Source organism: Heterodontus francisci, chromosome 11, assembly GCF_036365525.1.
Source record: "Heterodontus francisci isolate sHetFra1 chromosome 11, sHetFra1.hap1, whole genome shotgun sequence".
Classification (NCBI taxonomy): Eukaryota; Metazoa; Chordata; class Chondrichthyes; order Heterodontiformes; family Heterodontidae; genus Heterodontus; species Heterodontus francisci.
This window is the reverse complement of record NC_090381.1, coordinates 28734216-28753820: the sequence shown is the minus strand read 5'-3', so window position 1 is coordinate 28753820 and position 19605 is coordinate 28734216. Positions and strand designations below refer to the sequence as shown.

At 43.2% G+C, this 19605-nt stretch overlaps 1 protein-coding gene across 4 annotated transcripts in view; it reads left to right on the top strand.

Moving 5' to 3' along the window:
• Positions 1-1708: 1708 nt before the first annotated feature.
• LOC137375155 (alpha-1,4-N-acetylglucosaminyltransferase-like) overlaps positions 1709-19605 on the top strand; it is a 36944-nt gene continuing 19047 nt past the window's right edge. Inside the window, exon 1 of one of the 4 annotated variants that reach the window (XM_068041856.1) lies at positions 1709-2282. Coding sequence is in view for 1 of the 4 variants with exons in the window: in XM_068041853.1 (XP_067897954.1) it covers positions 4193-4232 (40 nt within the window). In the remaining 3 variants the exon portion in view is untranslated. Of the gene's footprint in view, positions 2423-3394; positions 3448-4078; positions 4233-19605 lie in introns of those variants that run through there. The other 3 variants (XM_068041854.1, XM_068041857.1, XM_068041853.1) reach the window with 3 other exon arrangements.

Sequence of the window (19605 nt, the reverse complement as noted above, 5' to 3'; positions counted from 1 at the left end):
TCAAACCACAGGGAGTCACACAATCAGGCCATAAAAGAACCGATGTCCTTGCAATTACCAGTGTCGGCTAGTCTTTACAATCTCACACTCTCTGCCTTTACTTTTAACTATTTCATTGTGGTTTCTGTCACTTAAAATCAAAGCTTAGCAAAGCTACTATTCCTAACTTGGCTATATTTCCCATTAAGCATAGGGCCATGCCTTTCTGCTCACTTCCACAGCTGCAGATCCCTGCGAATGGCTACCGACATGAGCGAACACAAACATGTGTGGGTTAGGCTGTGCAGATCTCCTAAAGCCAACCAAGCATAATGTGGGTCTCCAACATTAATGCGCACGCCGATGGAAAACAATTCTCGCTCTCTTGAGCAGGGACTCTAATCTCCCCATCTGATATTGTGTGGCCACTCCTGGGTGCCCGCCAGCTCCAAGGCATCTTCGTTGGCGGAGGTGAGTGGACATACATCTGAGAGTCCTCCGCCTTTTCTGGGCCTTCTTTGTCCTGCTAGAGGACGGATGGAAATGGTAGAGAATGGCACAGATCAACATGACAGTTCTGATCATTTCAGCCTCTCATCCCCTATTGGAGAATCTGATGTCTCTCACACCGACACTTGCTGTCAGAGGAGTTAAAGGTTGGTGAACTATGAAGGAAGGTGGCCTGAGTCTGAGAGACAGCTATGCAGCTGTCCAGAAGAGACAGAACCCTAGCCACTCATCCAATGCTACCCTCCTCATGTTGTGCTGCCTCTCACGTAGACACATGTAATTCTCAGCAAGGTGATTGGTATGGAGCACGCATGTTGGCAGATGGCAGGAAGTCATTGATCCTCTTCCTGCACTGGACCCAGTTGCACTGGGTGACCCCATGGCTGCGATCTTCACCCAGGTTTGCTTGGTCAGGTGGGAGGACCTGTTTTTGCCATCAGTGGGGAAGAAGAACCTCCTATCTTTCTCTTGCAGCCTGGAGAATCAGCAGGGAGGCAACACTGAACTGTGGGCCACCCTGTGGCTGGAATTTTACAGCATCCCAGCGAGCCAGATTGTGGCATGGGGGTGGCGTAAAATTCAGTGGGAGGCTCTGGGAGGCCTTCCCGAGCTGCTCCCGCCTCCTTTTCAGGAGCTCGGTCGTAGGGGGAGGGGGGCGGCGAGTGGCGAGAAACGATCTGCCTGCCCCATGGAAAGCGGGCATGCTGGGGATGTGAAAGGCCACCCAGTGAGACCTGCCCGCCTTTCCGCGCCCCGATGGTTGCCCTGACAATTGGGCACAGAGTTGAGGGACGCCCCCCGCCTCCCAACCCACCCCCAGGACCCATGACACACCCCCCTCCCCCAAATGAATACTTTTGCCCCACCTGGGCTCGACCGATCACCCTGGTAAGGCATCCAAAACCTACGGTGGATCCTGGCTCCATGATATCCTCCTTGGTCGCTTTGGCTGCGGTCCCAGTATTGGCCATCGCTCCTGGTGGCGCTGCTGGGACTAGGAGCGGCTGGCCCGATGATTGGCCAGCAGCTCAATGAGGCAGGACTTCCTCCCTCAAGCGGGTTGAATTCCCGCCTCAAGACAATTAAAGCCCTGAGACCCGTAAGATGCGGGACGGATCCCTGGGCTAGGCGAAAGTGAGTTTGCCACCAACTTTTACATTGGTGACGAACTCCTGTCTGGCTAACGTAAAATTCCGGCCTGTGTCTTTGCTCGGACATCGTCTTCTGCCCCGACCCAAACCTAAACAGACCCGACGACATGCGTCAGGTTCGGGTCGGGTCGGGTCTGTCTTCTGGGTTCAGCATTGGGGTTCGGATTAGCTCAGCTGGACATGGAGAGTGCTGCCTTGCTCCGGAAAGTAACCTTCAGATGAACATTCAGGGGGTCTGGATGGGAAATGTGCAGTGCTCTGAAATCTTCCCTATTCTTCCTGTTTGAAAACATATCTCGGTAGCCTGCAGATGGCAGCTGTGGTCTTATTACTGAGGCCCTCACACGAATATCGAGGTGTGAAATGCTCCACCGCACTTACCCCAGCAGCTCAGAGCACACCGGCCTCACAAGTCTTTCACTAGATGTTTCATTTATCCAGTTTTAGTTCATGTGTGTGTGTGTTTTTTTAAAAATAGAGTGGTTCTCTGTCCTTTTAAAGCCAGCGAGAGTGCAAAATCGTGGAAAAATGACTCAGTGCCTGAGAGACAGCGAGAAGGCAAAGTCTGGAGCCTACTTCTGGTTTGACAGCAAGGAAAGAGAGAGAGAGAAAGACTGAGATCAGGAAAAACAGAAATCAGAGGTGAGAAGAATGGGAGGGAAAGAAGCAGCTACAAGTTCTGACATAAAGCACCCGAGTGAAATTAACCCAACCCTTTACATTCTGAAATCTATCCAGTCCGGGAGAAACTGGCAAGCCCGGGGAAGATACCAGTAACTGCAGTAAGTACAGAATCATTAACTGAGCTCTTGCTTTAATCTATACTTGGCCCAAGGATTTAAAATTATCTGGAAATAGGGACATTAAACTTCCCAACCTGAGATCTCCGGGGAGATTTTTCTTTGTTAATGACATCGGAACTTGATACAGTTCAGAAGCTTGTTTGTTACATTGCATGATTTCCTGAAGTGGATTTTTTTCCCTGTGAGTGCTCAGGGTCGCGGTGCCTTCACCTGTTTGAGATCAGTGTTTGTTATTTTTTTTTAAACTTTATGATATTAATTGAACACAGGTACATCAACAACTGGCACCTGGTCTAAAGCCTGGCTACCTGACCAAACCCAAATACCTGTCAGGTTCGGGTCGGGTCGGGCATTTAAAAAAAAAGGACTCGGACTCGGGTCAGGTTCAGGTTGGCTGTTGTCGGGTTGTGCCTGGGTCGTGTTTTAATTTTATACCTGAGCCAGGCTTTAGCGTGGGGGGGTCCAGGACCCAGTCAGACAACATTGTGGGCTGCACTACTGTCATAATTGTGGCGATGGTGGCTGAGGTCAATTCCCCATATCAGTTATTGAAATTATACCCATGCTGTATTCAGCAGCTTTTTTTTGCCATTTTTTCACCAGTAGGAGATAGTTACAGCAGTGTATGAATGGCTGGGTGTTCTAAAGATGGGAAACACATTTTATTGTGTGCAAATTCTTGATTAAGGTGCTGTAAAGTAAATGTATCAGATGGGATTGTCTGTCAAATGTCTGCCTCATTTTGCTTTTACATTTTGCCTTATTCTGCCAATAATATGCGGACGTTTTAGCTTCTGGAATTGCCTGTCTGAAATGTCACTATGGTCTCAAAAGTGGAAAATAACTTCCTTTTAGTTATACCTGTTTGGCCCTTGAGCTGACATCATTTTTAAGGCAGAACTTCCTGATGTTGTCATATCTTTCGTTTAGTGCTATATGTAAAAGAAACAATTCCTACACCAGCTGTCCTTACACACAGCTGGATCACTGGTATATCTCAGCAGGTGGGTAATGGTGACTTTTAAAACCTTTCCTTTGTAACATTAAGATTTTCTTGTCATATTGGAAATGGTCTTTGCTCTGTCACATCCCATTGTTTCCTTTTACACGCTTACCCAATGAGCAGTATTTAGATTAATATAAAATAGACATTTTCAGCACAGGGGAAAACGGATCTGCAGCCTCACTCCTGTTCCTCAAACTCGTTCATTCAGTGTTTCTCAGATATAAATAGTGAAGCTATCAGATATGTCAACACTAGTCATAAAATAATATTTTATGCTGAAGCCAGTAAATGTTTGATTTGGTGTGTTGCAAAGAAGAGTAACAGGGAGGGTTCAATATGATTCTGTTTAAAACTAAAACAACTGGTTCATCATTGAGGCTGCTCTGCAGGTTCAAACAGTGGACAGTTGAGTCAGACAGAACAGGAAGGAATGGCCCTTACTAGGAGCACCTGTTGGGAAACTACAGGCTGCCAGATCGTGATATGTACTTTCTCCTTGCCTTTGTGGGGTAAAGAAAGAAAGAAGGAAATTGCATTTAAATAGCAAATTTCACAATTTCAAGATGTCCCCAATTACAGCCAATGAAGTACTTTTGAAGTATAGTCACTGTCATAATGTAAGAAAATGCATCAGTTTGCAGACAACAAGGTTCCACAAAGTACAATGAGATAATGATCAGTTAATGTGTTCTCATGATGTTTGTTGAGGGATAATATTGGCTGCTACACTGGCAGTGTTCTTCATGGGATCGGCTTGGCATTTCTTGGCGGATGAAGATTTTGGTAAGGCTGTAACCATTGGTGTCATGAGATCATTTACATTTCAACCACCTGGCAGTTCAGAAGGGTTCCTCAATTTCACATCACATCTGAAAGATGACATCTCCAACAGTGCAGCAGTCCCTCAGTTCTGCAGTGAAGTGACAGCCTGCATTATGTGCTTATAGTATCTTGAAGTGGGGCTTGAAGGCACAACCTTCTAACTCAGATGTGAGAGATCTAAAGCACTGAGCAAAGGCTGACATATCAGCAACTTGAGACAAACCAACAATTGTTATACAAGTAGCAATGTGATTCCTTTGTTGACTCGAAACTGAATTTGAAATCCTTGCTTTGAATTTTTTTATGGTTTGAAACAGTTCTGGCCAATTAAAGTGTGGTTGTTGAATGACTGGTTCCAAAGTCACTCCCTCTGCTGCATTCCACTGAAGGTCATCAATCAACATAGTTGTAGAAAATTATGAGGGGCCGAGATAGACTAGACGGGTAGGACCTGTTTCCCCTAGTGGAGGGGTCAATTACCGGGGGCACAGATTTAAGGTGATTGGTAGAAGTATTAGAGGGGACATGGGGAGAAACCTTCACCCAGAGAGTGGTGAGTGTCTGGATTCACTGCCAGGAATGGTGATGGAGCCAGAAACGCTCAATTCTTTTAAAAGGTACCTGGACATGTACCTGAAGTGCTGTATCCGGCAAGGCTATGGACCAGGTGCTGGAAAGTGGGATTAGATTGGGCGGCTAGTTTTTTCAGCCAGTGTGGACACAACAGGCTGAATGGCCTCCTTCTGTGCTGTAATTTTTCGATGGTGCTTTTCTAACCCTGTGCACTTACTTTGATTTGGGTTGTAAAAGATTGGCATGTAGATAATGATTAACAGTTTATACGTTAACTATCCCTGGCAGTGCTTGTATTAAATGTACAGGTGCAGAAAGCAGAGAGCTGTAAGGGAGTGCTGCCTGTATACATCCTGTTAGAGAAACTGCCAAGCTTGTTTGTCATGAAGACTGTTTATTGCTTGTCACAGAGTTTACTTCTCCACTCCAAACACCCAGCTGGAGCTGGCTGGCTCTTTATATCTCAATCGGAGTACAGTTAACTAATCAACACTCAACACCTGTTCACCCTATTACCTTCAACTACTAAGTATTTAACATCCATTAACAGAACTGATTAGACACGAAGATCCCCTTCTTTTCTTTTCATTAAATACATTTTTATATATGTTTATATATAAAAACAAGAGATAAAATAATGATACATTTTTCTTTATCTTACATTTTACCATCAATGTTCAACAGCAGTCATTAAAATACAGTATATTCCCTTTTAAAAAAAAACTTGTTTAAAGAATTACAAAGCGTTCTAAAATTTAAAAAATTCCACATTTTCCTAACTCATCATTAAAAGACAGCCCTCTTCGAGGACATCCAACAATTTCTTTGAACAAGCACCTCTTTGTAAAACAATCGGACATCTGATGACTTGCGTCGACCCATTTTATTTTGGAAATTTCTTTTCTTTCCAACATTTTTTATACTTGTGAGATTAATCCTCAACCTCTTTTCTGTGACACTTTGTTGAACAGACATTGTCCCAGAGAGAATGGTTATCTATGTAGCATTCTATAGGAAAGTTTTTCTCTGATTGCCCCTTATATGAGTTCCTTTAAAATACTCGCTAAATACATACCCATATCTTTCCTTTTCCATAACTATCTTGAAGCTAATAGAGTGTTGGTCACTTGTCCCAAAGGGTTCCCCCGCTGACACATCAACCACCTGCCCAGCCTCATTTCCGAAGAGGAGGTCGAGTGTAGCCCCTTCCCTAGTCGGGCCATCCACATACTGCTTCAGAAAACTATCCTGGACACACTTAACAAATTCTTCCCCCTCTGATCTCTTAACACTAAGGCAGTCCCAGTCTCAGTCCCAGGGATGGGGAATTTTAGTTGCAGGGTTAGTATGGAAAAACAAGGAGATTGAGGGGAGATTTCATAGAAATGTACAAGATTATGACAGGCTTAGATAAGTTAGACAAAGAAAAGCTGTTCTTATTAACTAATGGTACAAGGACTAGGGGACACAGATGGAAGGTTTCAGGCAAGAGATGCAGGGTGAATGTGAGGAAGAACTTTCTCCCCCAGCGGGTGGTAATGATCTGGAAGTAACTGCCCACAAGGGTGGTGGAAGCAGAGACAACCAATGAGTTTGAAAGGAAATAGATTTGCAGGGCTACGGGAATCGAGTGTGGGAGTGACTGAATAGCTCCATGAAAAGCTGGTATAGACTCGATGGGTTGAATGGCCTCCTTCTATGCTGTAAATGACTCTCCATGACTCTTTCTATGAGTTCAATTTATCACTGTTTCCTTTCACACATGCTGCCATTTTTAGTTCCCAACTGCCATATTAATTATTCTCACCCAACCTCTATTTCATAAGAACACAGGAAAAGATGAGGTTATTCAGCCCCTCAAACCTGCTCCGCCATTTAACTAGATCGTGACTGATATATATCTCAACCCAGCTGAGCTGCTTTAGCTCCATATCCCATGACACCCTTACCGAACAGAAGTCTGTCAATCTCAGTCTTGAAAGCTATCATGATGCAACATGCACAGTCTTTTGGTGGACAGAGTTCCAGATTTCCACCATCAAAAAGTTCTTACTGATTTCCTTCCTAAATGGCCTCGCCCTAATTTTAAGATTATATCTCCTCGTTCTTGCTTTCCCCATCAAATTCTCCACGATCAGATCACCCCTTAATTTTCTATATTCAAAAGAATACAAGGCAACTTTATGCAACTTGTAGCCATAATTTAACTCTCTAAGCCCTGTTATCATTCTGATGAACCCCTCCAAGGGCAATATATATCTCCTGAAGTGCGTTGCCCAAAGCAGAACACAGTATTCAAGATGGGATGTGACAAGGCTTTTGTTTTTGTATTAAAAACTTAGAATGCTGTGTGTTTTTAAAAAACTGAAATAGGATTTTCCAGGGGTCATAGACACCTGAAAATAAAAGACATTTTGGCATGTTTTGAAAGGAAGTTGACTTTGTATATAAGGACAGGAAAGCAGGCAATTTCAAGGAAACTAGCAAAAGGTATGACCACCTCAGACCAACTCTTTGAATAACAAGGGTGACTCTATGTCTGGACCTGTGACCAGTTTAGGAAGATTTTGCTTTCACTTTGGACCCTTTAAAAAGCCAGTGAGTTGGACAATGAGCAGGCATTTGAAATTTGGCTTTGGTCTGCATGGAGATCAAAGAGGAAGACCCAGAAAAAGTGTTACCTCTCTCTGTAAAGGAATCCTGCATCTGTTGAGTAAAAATCCTGTATTTCAATGGTGGCAGATTCCTATTGTCTCCTATCTCGGAAAGATCCCTGCATCTTGTGTGGTTCCTGTTGCTTGCTGTGTTTTAAAAAGTCCTGAAATCTGAAGAAATCTTTTACTGCTATCCTGCTGCTGTAAAACCTCAGAAGATCTGTTGCTGCACCCATGATGAAAGACCTATGTGAAGCCTGCTGCAGGTGAATTGCTTTGAATGCCGACCCATCACAGACTGTTCATCAACCTCACCTGGAGAGACTTTGAGTGGCATCCGACCTTTCGACTCTGGGACACCTCACCAAACCAAAGAACTTCCCAACAGAACATGACAAACTGAATTATTTTATTATTCCTTCTATTCCAATGAAACAACTGCAAACTGAAAATCCTTTTTCTCTGATTAACCAGTTTTTTTATGCATAATTATGTGTGCATGAGGGCCAATCAAATAAGGAGCTTTTTGTATAGAGATTTATCTCACTATTGGTTAAGACTTGTTTTTATCATAAATAGTTAATTTTGTTGTTGATTAAAGAAACCTGGTTGGCGTGCTTTATTCTGGGGGACAGATACAGTATGTAATTGGCTGTTTTTTCGGTAGGTGGGAAAATATATTGATATGCTGTGACCTGTGGAGAAGTGGGACTGAATTAACAGTGCACTTCTCCTGCCTCAGTCGTAACATATTAATTGGGGATTCTTGCTGGGATCAAATCCATGCAGATAATGTTAATTGTCAGGGGAGTATCAAAAATTGAAAGAGAAAAAAAGAGAAAAATAAAAGAAACAGGCTTCTTGTGTATTAGGGTAAAGTCTACACCACTGGAATGGCATTAGCAGTTGCTGCAGCTTTTCTGGGAAAGGAGAATATATCCCACAGTTACTTGAAAACTTTAAATAAGGTTAAACTAAAAGATTTTGCAGCACAATTGGGGCTAGAATTGAAATAGATGCTAAAAAAACAGAGATAATTGAAGTAATAGCCCAACATTTGAAACTGAAAGAAGAAGAAGGAAATAGCAGGTCAGAGGGTGATGCAGTTGAGTTAGCTAAAATTCAGTTACAACTGAAAAAACTTGAGCAGGATCAAGAAATGGGAAAACTTAGGCTTCAACAGGAAAAATAAATAGCAATAAAATTGAAAAAGCTTGAGGCAGAAAATGAATTGACAATGAAAAAACTTGAATTTGAAGAAGAGGAAAGGGAGAAAGAGAGAGCATTTCAGAGAGAAAGTGAAAAAGAAGATAGGGAAGTCAAGAGAGATGGAACTAAGACAAAAGTGTAGTCTTGACCCCAAGGAAAATTATGGTCAGGAAGAATCTGAATTCAGCCCAGGACCCAGCAAAAAGCTGTTTAAATTTATACAAGCTTTCCCGAAGTTTGAGGAAAGGCACGGAGAGGCATTTTTCATTTTCTTTAAAAAAAAGCCAAAAAATGAAATGGCCAAAGGAAAGCTTGACACTGCTTATGCAAAGCAGGTTGATGGGCAGAGTTCATGAGGTTTATGCCATGCTTTCTGAAGAGTCTTCTGCAGATTATGAGATGGCAAAATGGCTATTTTCGATGAATATGAGTTAGCCTCTGAAGTTTACTGACCAAAGTTTCAGAAACTCCAGAGAGTGGCTGAGCAGACTTAGGCAGAATTTGAGAGGGTAAAGCAAATTAATTTTGATCATTAGATACGGGCAGTAAAGTTGGAAGCCACATATGAGAACCTGAGAGAACTGATTCTCTTGGAAGAGTTTTAAAATTCAATCCTTCCAGTCGTGTGAACTCATGTAGAGAACCAAAAAGTTTCAAAAGCCAGACAAGCAGTGGAAATCACTGATCACTTTGAGCATATAATGAACAGCGAGGCCTTATTTAGGGGGAAGCTAGCATCAACCCTCAGCCAGCTTTCTGTCAAGGTCATTATGTTGATACAATCATCCACAATAAATTTATGGAAGGCAAATGTCTTGTTCACCAGTGAAATGACATTCTGGAAGGAGTTACAGACAGAGGCGTTGAGATCTAATCCACTGGTAAAGTCCACAAAGAGTGCAGTGGAAGGGGTGAATTGAGCGGGAAGGAGATTGGCAAAATTAGCTCCCAGCGGATGCACTGGGTGGGAAGATTGGCAAGAGAGTAGGATGGGGCACTTGGGGTTGTTGCTTTTAATGAAGCAGAGCAGAGTGCCTCAATGGCCCTTCGGAGGATGCCAAGAGAGGCAAAGAGGGAATCTGTAAGCTTGTCCAAGAAGGAATCAAACCTGGGACGGTAGTAAGAGATCAGGAAGGTTGCTGAGTATTGAAGAGGTTTGGGGTAGGGATTTGGGAAGCTGAGAGTCCAGAGTGACAGCTAAAATGCGCACAAGAATGGACACAAGGAAAATTGGAGTTACATCGGTTTGGTTACATAGCAATTATTAGTATATATAAAATTCTGATAGTAAATGGGACATAGATAGGACACAATAGGATGGTGTCCGGAGTGAAAGGCAGAAATCCTATGGCGGGATAACATTGATGTAGATAGGGTGGAGTCAGCATAAGGCATCGACGAACTGTTGTTCAAGTTCAGAAACAGGCATAGTAAGTGAGGTACAGAAACTGCTTGACGATAGAGTATCAGAGGGCGAACTGATGGAGGTAATTCTGTAGGAATGAAGATCCAGGAGATGTACAGAATCAGTTGCAGGACACAAAGACATTGGTGAAGTTGGAGATCATCATAAAATCCAGAAGCAGTGCAGGTTTGTACTTTGGCTGAGGCAAGTGAGTTTCTGTCCAGGAAGAGACTGTAGCTGATCATGAAAAACCTAGCACAGCCAATGGCCAGTCACAGAGTCAGCAGAGAATTGAATTCTTTCAGTTATAGCAGTGATGGGAAAAGGACTGTAAACTGATCAAAGTTAATTTAAAATGTTAGCAACAGAGCAGCAGATCAGAGACAAAAACTGAATCTTACAGTGTCGTCCGATGCAGTCCAATGCAGAAGTGCGGTCTTGAAGATCCAGATCTTTTCCAGAGCTCACAAACAAAGAGCAGGCATGGTCAGGGGATGGGGTTTAAACTAGCAGACAGAGACCACTTAAACTAGTAGTTAACTTGAAGTTTGGGCAAAAATGCATCCACTATTACAGTCAGAGAACTTGAAGAGTGGAAGACAGGAGATTGGGTGAGAAAGGACAAAGGATGACAGCAAAGGCCCCATAATCGGCATGCAAAGTGAAGAGTTCTCTCAGGAATTGACCACCTAGTAACCATTTTTCTCTTTTTATGAGGAATAAGTGAGGACTGAACACTGTAATGTAAGTTTCTGAGAGACTTGCGTAGCAGTGATGTTACTGGACTAATAATCCAGAGGCCTGGACTAACGCCTTGGAGACGAGAGTTCAAATTGCACCACAGCAGCTGGGAGAATTTCAATTCATTTAATGAATAAACCTTGAATGAAATGCTAGTCTCATTAATAATGATCACGAAACTACCGGATTGTTGTAAAAATCCATCTGGGTTCACCAATGTCCTTCAGGGGAGTACATCTGCCATCCTTACCCAGTCTGGCCGACATGTGACTCCAGACCTACACCAATGTGGTTCAGTTTTAACTACCCTCTGAAATGGCCGAGCAAGCCATTAAGTTGGAGGTGGCTCACAATACCTGCTCAAGAGCAATTAGGGATGGACAATAAACGCTGACCATGCCAGCGATGCTTACATCCCAAGAATGAAGGAAAAAAACTTCCTGACAGCAGTAAAGATGTGGCAGAAAATATTAGCTCAGAGATTAGGGGTGCCTATTGCAAAATCTTATGTAACCAAGATGTGGGCAGGCCATAATAGATTTAAGAATGAGTAATGGTCCAGACATAGTTAATAATCTAAGAGTAAGGGAATACTTATCAAACATAGAACACTGAGAATAAGCAACTGAAAGAAATCACTGGTGGGAGTCGTCTATAGACCCCCTGACAGTAGCTACACTGCAGAACAGAGTACAAATTAAGAAATAATGGGGCTTGTAAGAAAGGGACTACAAAAATTGTGAGTGACTTCAACCTTCATATGGCTCAAAGACTGGTGAGGTAGAAGTGGGCTCCAGTTTGTGGGGCACTGGCACCAGTATTGGGGAAAATGGTGGCTGTACCGTTGGGATGGCCCACACCTGAACGATGCTGGTGCCGGTGTTCTAGCGAGCTGCATAACTAAGGAAGTAACGAGGATTTAAACTGAATAGTGGGGGCAAGGGTTCAAGTTTGGTAAGATAAGGTAAATCAAGGATTAGAGACAAGGCAAGAGAGAAAAGTATTAATATGGGAAATGATAGACTGTGACAGGAAGCGACAGAGCGTACAAATCTAAGAGTAAATGAACAGATAAGGCTAGAGGTTACAAAAATAATAAAAGGACAAAACTAAAGGCTCTGTATCTGAATGAACATAGCATTCAAAACAAAACAGATGAACTGAGAGCTCAAATAGAAATAAATAAGTACGATCTGATAGCCATTACAGAGACATGGCTGCAGGATGACATAGATTGGGACCTGAATATTGAAGGGTACATGGCATTTAGGAAGGACAGGAAGCTAGGAAAATGTGCAGGGGTTGCTCTGTTAATTAATGATGGTATTAGCGCAATAGAGAGGGATGACCTAAGTTCAGGAAACCAGGATGTAGAAGCAGTTTGGGTAGAGATGAGAAATCATAAAGGCAAGAAGTCACTTGTGGGAATGGTGTACAGGCCACCTAACAACCACACTGTCGGACGGGGTATAAAGGAAGAAATAATGGCAGCTTGTCAGATAGGTACAGTGATAATTATGGGGGATTTTAACCTACATATAGACTGGAAAAATCAGATGAACAGAGGTCGCCTAGATGAGGAGTGCTTAGAATGTTTGCGGGATAATTTCTTGGAACAATACGTTCTGGAGCCAACCAGAGAGCAGGCTATACTAGACCTGATAGTGTGCAACAAGATAGGATTAATTAATGACCTCATAGTTAAGGTGCCCCGAGGTAGCAGCGATCATAATATGGATGAATTCTACATTCACTTTGGGGAGAGTGGAGTGGGTCCAAGATTAGCATTTTAAACTTAAATAAGGGCAATGATGAGGGCATGAAAGCAGATCTAGCTAAAGTGAACTGGCAAATTAGATTACGGGATAGGTCAATAAAGATGCAGGGGCAGACATTTAAGGGGCTATTTCAGAATACACAGAATAGCTACATTTCATAGAGAAAGAAAAATTCCAAGGGTGGGACCCGCCATCCGTGGTTAACAAAAAGAGTTAAAGATAGTATCAAACTTAAAGAAAAAGCCTATAACTGCACATAGATGGGTGGCAGGTCAGTAGATTGGACAGAATAATAAAAACAGCAAAGAATGACTAAAAGATTGATAAGGAAGGTTAAATTAGAGTACGAGAGAAAGCTAGCTAGAAATATAAAGACAGATAGGAAGAGTTTCTGTAGATATTTTAAAAAGAAAAGAGTTAAGAAAGTGAGTTTTGGTCCTATAGAAAGTGAGTCTGGGGAATTAATAATGGATAATAAGGACATGGCAGATAAATTGAACAGGTATTTTGCATTGGTCTTCACTAATGAGGATACAAGTAACATCCCAGTTTTAGCTGTAAGTCAGGAAATGGAAGGGAGGGAGGAACTCAAGGAAATTACGATCATCAGGGAAGTGGTCCTGACAAACTGTTGGAGCTCTGGGCAAACTCGTGCCCAGGTCCTGATGGATTTCATCCCAGGGTGTTAAAAGAAGTGGCTAGTGAGATAATTGATGCGTTAGTTTTAATTTTCCAAAATTCCTTAGATTCGGGAAAGGTTCTATGAGATTGGAAAACAGTGAATGTAACTCCTTTATTCAAAAAGGAAGGGAGACAGAAAGCAAGAAACTATAGGCCATTTAGCTTAACATTTGTCTCAGGGAAAATGTTAGAAGTTATTATGAAAGACGTTATAGCAGGGCATTTAGAAAAATTCAAGGGAATCAGGCAGAGTCAACACGGTTTTGTGAAAGGGAAATCACTTTTCACCAATTTATTGAAGTTCTTTGAGGGAGTTACATGTGCTGTGGATAAAGGAGAACCAGTGGATGTATTGTACTTAGATTTCCAGAAGGCATTTGATAAGGTACCACATCAAAGGTTATTGCAGAAGATAAAAGCTCATGGTGTAGGGGGTAACATATTGGCATGGACAGAAGATTGGATAGCTAACAGGATACAGAGTAGGCATAAATGGGTCATTTTCTGTTTGGCAAGACGTAACAAATGGTGTGCGACAGGGATCTGTGCTGGGGCCTCAACTTTTTACAATTTATATAAATAACTTAGATGAAGGGACCGAAGGTATGGTTGCTAAATTTGCTGATGACACAAAGATAGATAGGAAAGTAAGTTGTGAAGATGACATAAGGGGGCTACAAAGGGATATAGATTGGTTAAGTGAGTGGGAAAAGACCTGGCAAATGGAGTATAATGTGGGAAAGTGGGAAATTGTCCACTTTGGGCAGGAAGAATAAAAAGAAACATATTATCCAAATGGTGAGAGATTGCAGAGCTCTGAGATGCAGAGGAATCTGGGTGTCCTAGTGCATGAATCACAAAAGGTTAGTATGCAGGTAGAGCACGTAATTAGGAAAGCTAATAGAATGTTATTTTATGAATAGTTAATCATGACGGGAATTTTATACAAAAGTAGGGAGGTTATGCTTTAGTTATACAGGGCATTGGTGAGACCACATCTGGAGTACAGTATACAGTATTGGCCTCCTTATTTAAGGAAGGATGTAAATGTGTTGGAGGCAGTACAGAGAAGGTTTACTAGACTAATACCTGGAATGGGTGGGCTGTCTTACGTGGAAAGATTGGACAGGCTAGGCTTGTACCTGCTGGAATTTAGAAGTAACTTGACTAAAACGTATAAGATCCTGAGGGGTCTTGACAGGGTGCAGGTGGAAAGGATGTTTCCCCTTGTGAGACAATCTAAAACTAGGGGTCACTGTTTAAAAATAAGGGGTCACCCATTTAAGACAGAGATGAGGAAAAAATTTTTCTCTCAGAGGGTCGTGAGTCTTTGGAATTCTCTTCCTAAAATGGCGGTGGAAGCAGAGTCTCTGAATATTTTTAAGGCAGAGGTAAATAGATTCTTGATAAGCAAGGGGTGGAAGGTTATCGGGGGTAGGTGGAAATGTGGAGTAATCAGTTCAGCCATGAACTTATTGAATGATGGAGCAGGCTCGAGGGGTCGAGTGGCCTACTCCTGCTCCTAATTCATATGTTCATACGTAAGTAGAGAAATCAAATTGGCAAAGGAAGACTTGAGGAGGTGTTCATAGAGGGTATTCAGGGCAGTTTCTTCTAACAATACATTGTGGAACCAACCAGGGAACAGGCTATTTTAGATCCAGTACTGTGTAATGAGACAGGATTAATAAATAATCTCAGTAGAACAATACTTAAGACCTTTGCTCCAGAACTTGCCGCGCCCCTAGCCAAGCTGTTCCAGTAGAGCTACATCACTGGCATCTACCTGACAATGTAGAAAATTGCCCAGGTATGTCCTGTACACAAAAAGCAGGACAAATCCAACCCAGCCAATTACCGCCCCATCAGTCTACTCTTGATCATCAGAAAAGTGATTGAAGGTGTCGTCGACAGTGCTATCAAGCGGCACTTGGTTAGCATTAACCTGCTTAGTGATGCTCAGTTTGGTTCCGCCAGGGCCACTCAGCTCCTGACCTCGTTACAGCCTTGGTTCAAACATGGACAAAAGAGACACAAGAGGTGAGGTGACTGCCCTTGACATCAAGGCAACACTTTGACCGAGTATGGCATCAAGGATCCCTAGCTAAACTGGAGTCAATGGGAATCGAGGGAAACCTCTCTGCTAGTTGGAGTCATACCTGGCACAAAGGAAGATGGCTGTTGTTGTCGGAGGTCAGTCATCTCAGCTCCAGGTCATCACTGCAGGAGTTCCTCAGGGTAGTGTCCTAGGCCCAACCATCTTCAGCTTCTTCATCAATGACCTTCCTTCAATCATGAGGTCAGAATTGGATATGTTCACTGATGATTGCACAATGTCAGCATCATTCGTGACTCCTCAGATACTGAAGCAGTCTGCGTAGAAATGCAGCAAGACCTGGGCAATAGCTAAGCTTGGGCTGATAAGTGGCAAGTAACATTCAAGTAGGAGAGTTTCTAACCATCTTCCCTTGACATTCATCGGCATTACAATCTCTGAATCCCCCACTATCTACATCCTGGGGGTTACCATTGACCAGAAACTGAGCTGGAGTAATCATATAAATACGGTGGCTACAACAGCAGGTCACAGGCTAGGAATCCTGCGGCAAGTAAGTCACCTCCAACTCCGCAAACCCAGTCCACCATTTACAAGGCACAAGTCAAGAGTGTGATGGAATACTCTCCACTTGCCTGGATGGGTGCAGCTCCAATAACACTCAAGGAGCTTGACACCATCTACAAGATGCACTGCAGCAATGCACCAATGCTCCTTAGATAGCACCTTCCAAACCCACGAACTCTGCCACCTAGAAGTACAAGGGCAGCAGTTACATGGGAACACCACCACCTGCGTGTCCCCCTCCAAATTACACACCATCCTGAACTGGAACTATTTCGCCATTCCTTCACTGTCAGTGGGTCAAAATCCTTTCCTAACAACACTGTGGGTTTACCTACCCCACATGGACTGCAGCAATTCAAGAAGGTGGCTCACCACCACCTTCTCAAGGGCAATTAGGGATGGGTAATAAATGTTGTCCTAGCCAGCGACTTCCACATCCATGAACGAATAAAAACAAATGTTCCCCAGGGAACAGCAATCATAACATGATAGAGTTCCACATTTGGTTTGAGTGTGAGAAACTTGGGTCTGAAACTAGTGTCTTAAATAAAAGCAATTCAAAAGATATGAAGACAGAGCTGGCTAAGTGGACTGGGAAATAGATTAAAAGGTAAGAGGGATGATAACCAATGGCAGACATTTAAGGAGATATTTTATTATTCTCAACAAAGATATATTCCATTGAGAAAGAAAAACTCGACAAGAAGGAAGAACCATCCACGGTTAACTAAGGAAGTTAAGGATGATATCAAATTGAAAGAAGAGATATGTGGCAAAATTAGTAGTAGGCCAAAAGATTGGGAAATTTTAGAAACCAGCAAAGGGAGAAAGTAGTATATAAGGATGACAGTAGCTGAAGTAAACATAATTCCCTCAGTGGATGAGACTGGGGAATTAATAATGGAAACACGGAAATGGCAGAGACTTTGAACAAATATTTTCTATCTGTCTTCGCAGTCACAATAATCTGTCTTCGCAGTAGAAGACACAAAAAGCATCACAATAACAGTAGAAAATCAGGGGGTAAAAGGGAGGGAGGAATTGAAAGCAATCATTATCTTCAGAGAAAAAATACCAGGCAAGCAAATAGGACTAAAAATTGACTGCCCTTGACATCAAGGCAGCATTTGACTGAGTATGGCACCAAGGAGCCTGAGCAACACTGAAGTCAATGGGAATCGGGCAAAACTCTCCACTGGTTGGATTCATACCTTGCACAAAGGAAGATGGTTGTGGTTGTTGGAGTCCAAATATCTAAGCCCCAGAGCAATGCTGCATGAGTTCCTCAGGGTAATGTCCTAGATCCAACCATCTTCAGCTGTTTCATCAATAACCTTTCTCCATCTTCAGGTCAGAAGTGAGGATGTTCGCTGATGATTGGACAGTGTTCAGAGCTATTCGTGACTCCTCAGATACTGAAGCAGTCTGCGTCCATAAGCAGCAAGACCTGGATAACATTCAGACTTGTGCTGATAAGTGGAAAGTAACAGTCGCACCACACAAGTGCCAGGCAATGACCATCTCCAACAAGAGAGAACCGAACCATCTCCACTTGGCATTTAATGGCATCTCTGAATCCTCTACCGTCAACATCCTGGGGGTTACCTTGACCAGAAACTAAACTGCACCAGCCGTATAAATACTCTGGCTACAAGAGCAGCTCAAAGGCTAGGAATTCTTTTTTTCTACTCGTTCCAGGGATGTGGGCGTCACTGTCTCGGCCAGCATTTATTACCCATTCCTAATTGCCCTTCAGAAGGTGATGGTGAGCAGCCTTCTTGAACTGCTGCAGTCCATGTGGGGTAGGTACACCCACAGTGCTGTTAGGAAGGGAGTTCCAGGATTTTGACCCAGTGACAGTGAAGGAACAGTGATATAGTTCCAAGTCAGGATGGTGTGTGGCTTGGAGGGGAATTTGTAGTTGGTGTCGATCCCCTGCAGCTGCTGCCCTTGTCCTTCTGGGTGGTAGAGGTAGCAGGTTTGGACAGTGGAATGAATATTTAAGGTGGCGGATGGGGTGCCAATCAAGTGGGCTGCTTTGTCTTGAATGGTGTCGAGCTTCTTCAGCGTTGTTGGAGCTGCACTCATCCAGGCAAAGTATTACATCATACTCCAGGTTTGTGCCTTGTGGACAGCTTTGGAGAGTCAGGATGTGTGTTACTCGCCACAGAATCAATCTTCAGCCAGAAGTGCAGAGTTAGTGATCCATCTTGGAATCCTCCTGAAGTCCCCAGCTTCACAGATGCCAGTCTTCAGCCAATTCGATTCACTCGCGTGATATCAAGAAACGACTGAAGGCATTCGATACTGCAAAGACTATGGCCCTGACAAAATTCCGACAATAGTACTGAAGACCTGTGCTCCAGAACTAGCTGCACCCTTGGCCAAGCTGTTCCAGTAAAGCTACAACACTGGCATCTACCCAGCAATGTGGAAAATTGCCCAGGTATGTCCTGTACACAAAAAGCAGAACAGGTTCAACCCGGCATATTACTGCTCCATCAGTCTACTTTCAATCATCAGTAAAGTAATGGAAGGTGTCATCGACAGTACTATCAAGCAGCACTTGCTTAGCAATAACCTGCTCAGTGACGCTCAGTTTGAGTTCCACCAGGGCCACTCAGCTCCTGACCTCGTTACAGCCTTGGTTCAAACATGGACAAAAGAGCTGAACTCAAGAGATGAGGTGCGAGTGACTGCCCTTGACATCAAGGCAGCATTTGACCGAGTATGGCATCAAGGAGCCCTCGCAAAACTGGAGTCAATGGGAATCAGGAGGAAAAGTCTCCACTGATGGAGTCGTACCTCATGCAAAGGAAGATGGTTGCGGTTGTTGGAGGTCAATCATCTCAGCTCCAGGACATCACTACAGGATTTCCTCAGGGTAGGTTCAAGGTCTAACCATCTTCAGCTGCTTCATCAATGAGCTTCCTTCAATCATAAGGTCAGAGCTGGGGATGTTCGTGGATGATTGCAGAATGTTCAGCACTATTTGCGACTCCTCCGATACCGAAACAGTCCGTGTAGAAACGTAGCAAGACCTACACAATATCCAGGCTTGGGCTGATAAGTGGAAAGTAACATTCGCACCATACAAGTGCCAGGCAATGACCATCTCCAACAAGAGAGACTCTAACCATCTCCCCTTGACATTCAACGGCATTACCATCACCAACATCCTGGGGGTTACCATTGACCAGAAACTGAACTGAAGTAGCCATATAAATACTGTGGCTACAAGAGCAGGTCAGAGGCTAAGAATCCTGCGGCGAGTAACTCACCACCTGACTCCCCAAAGCCTGTCCACCATCTCCAAGGCACAAGTCAGGAATGTGATGGAATACTCTCCACTTGCCTGAATGGGTACAGCTCCAACAACAGTCAAGCAGCTCGACACACACCCAGCACTGGGAGAGATATAAACAACAGTAAAAGGAAGACAAAAATATGGTACGAGATGTGAAAGGAACTACAACAAGAAACGTGTGAGGGTATCATGATTAACACAAAAGGAAATTATATTAGAGGAAAATGATAGTCAAGTGGAAAGTGAGCTCTTTGAAAACAGATGGGGTTTATATTGCAAATGGAAATTAGAAAATGGCAGACATAGTGAATGATTTGTGTCAGTCTTCAAGTGAAGGAAGAGAATAATATTCCTGACATTCCA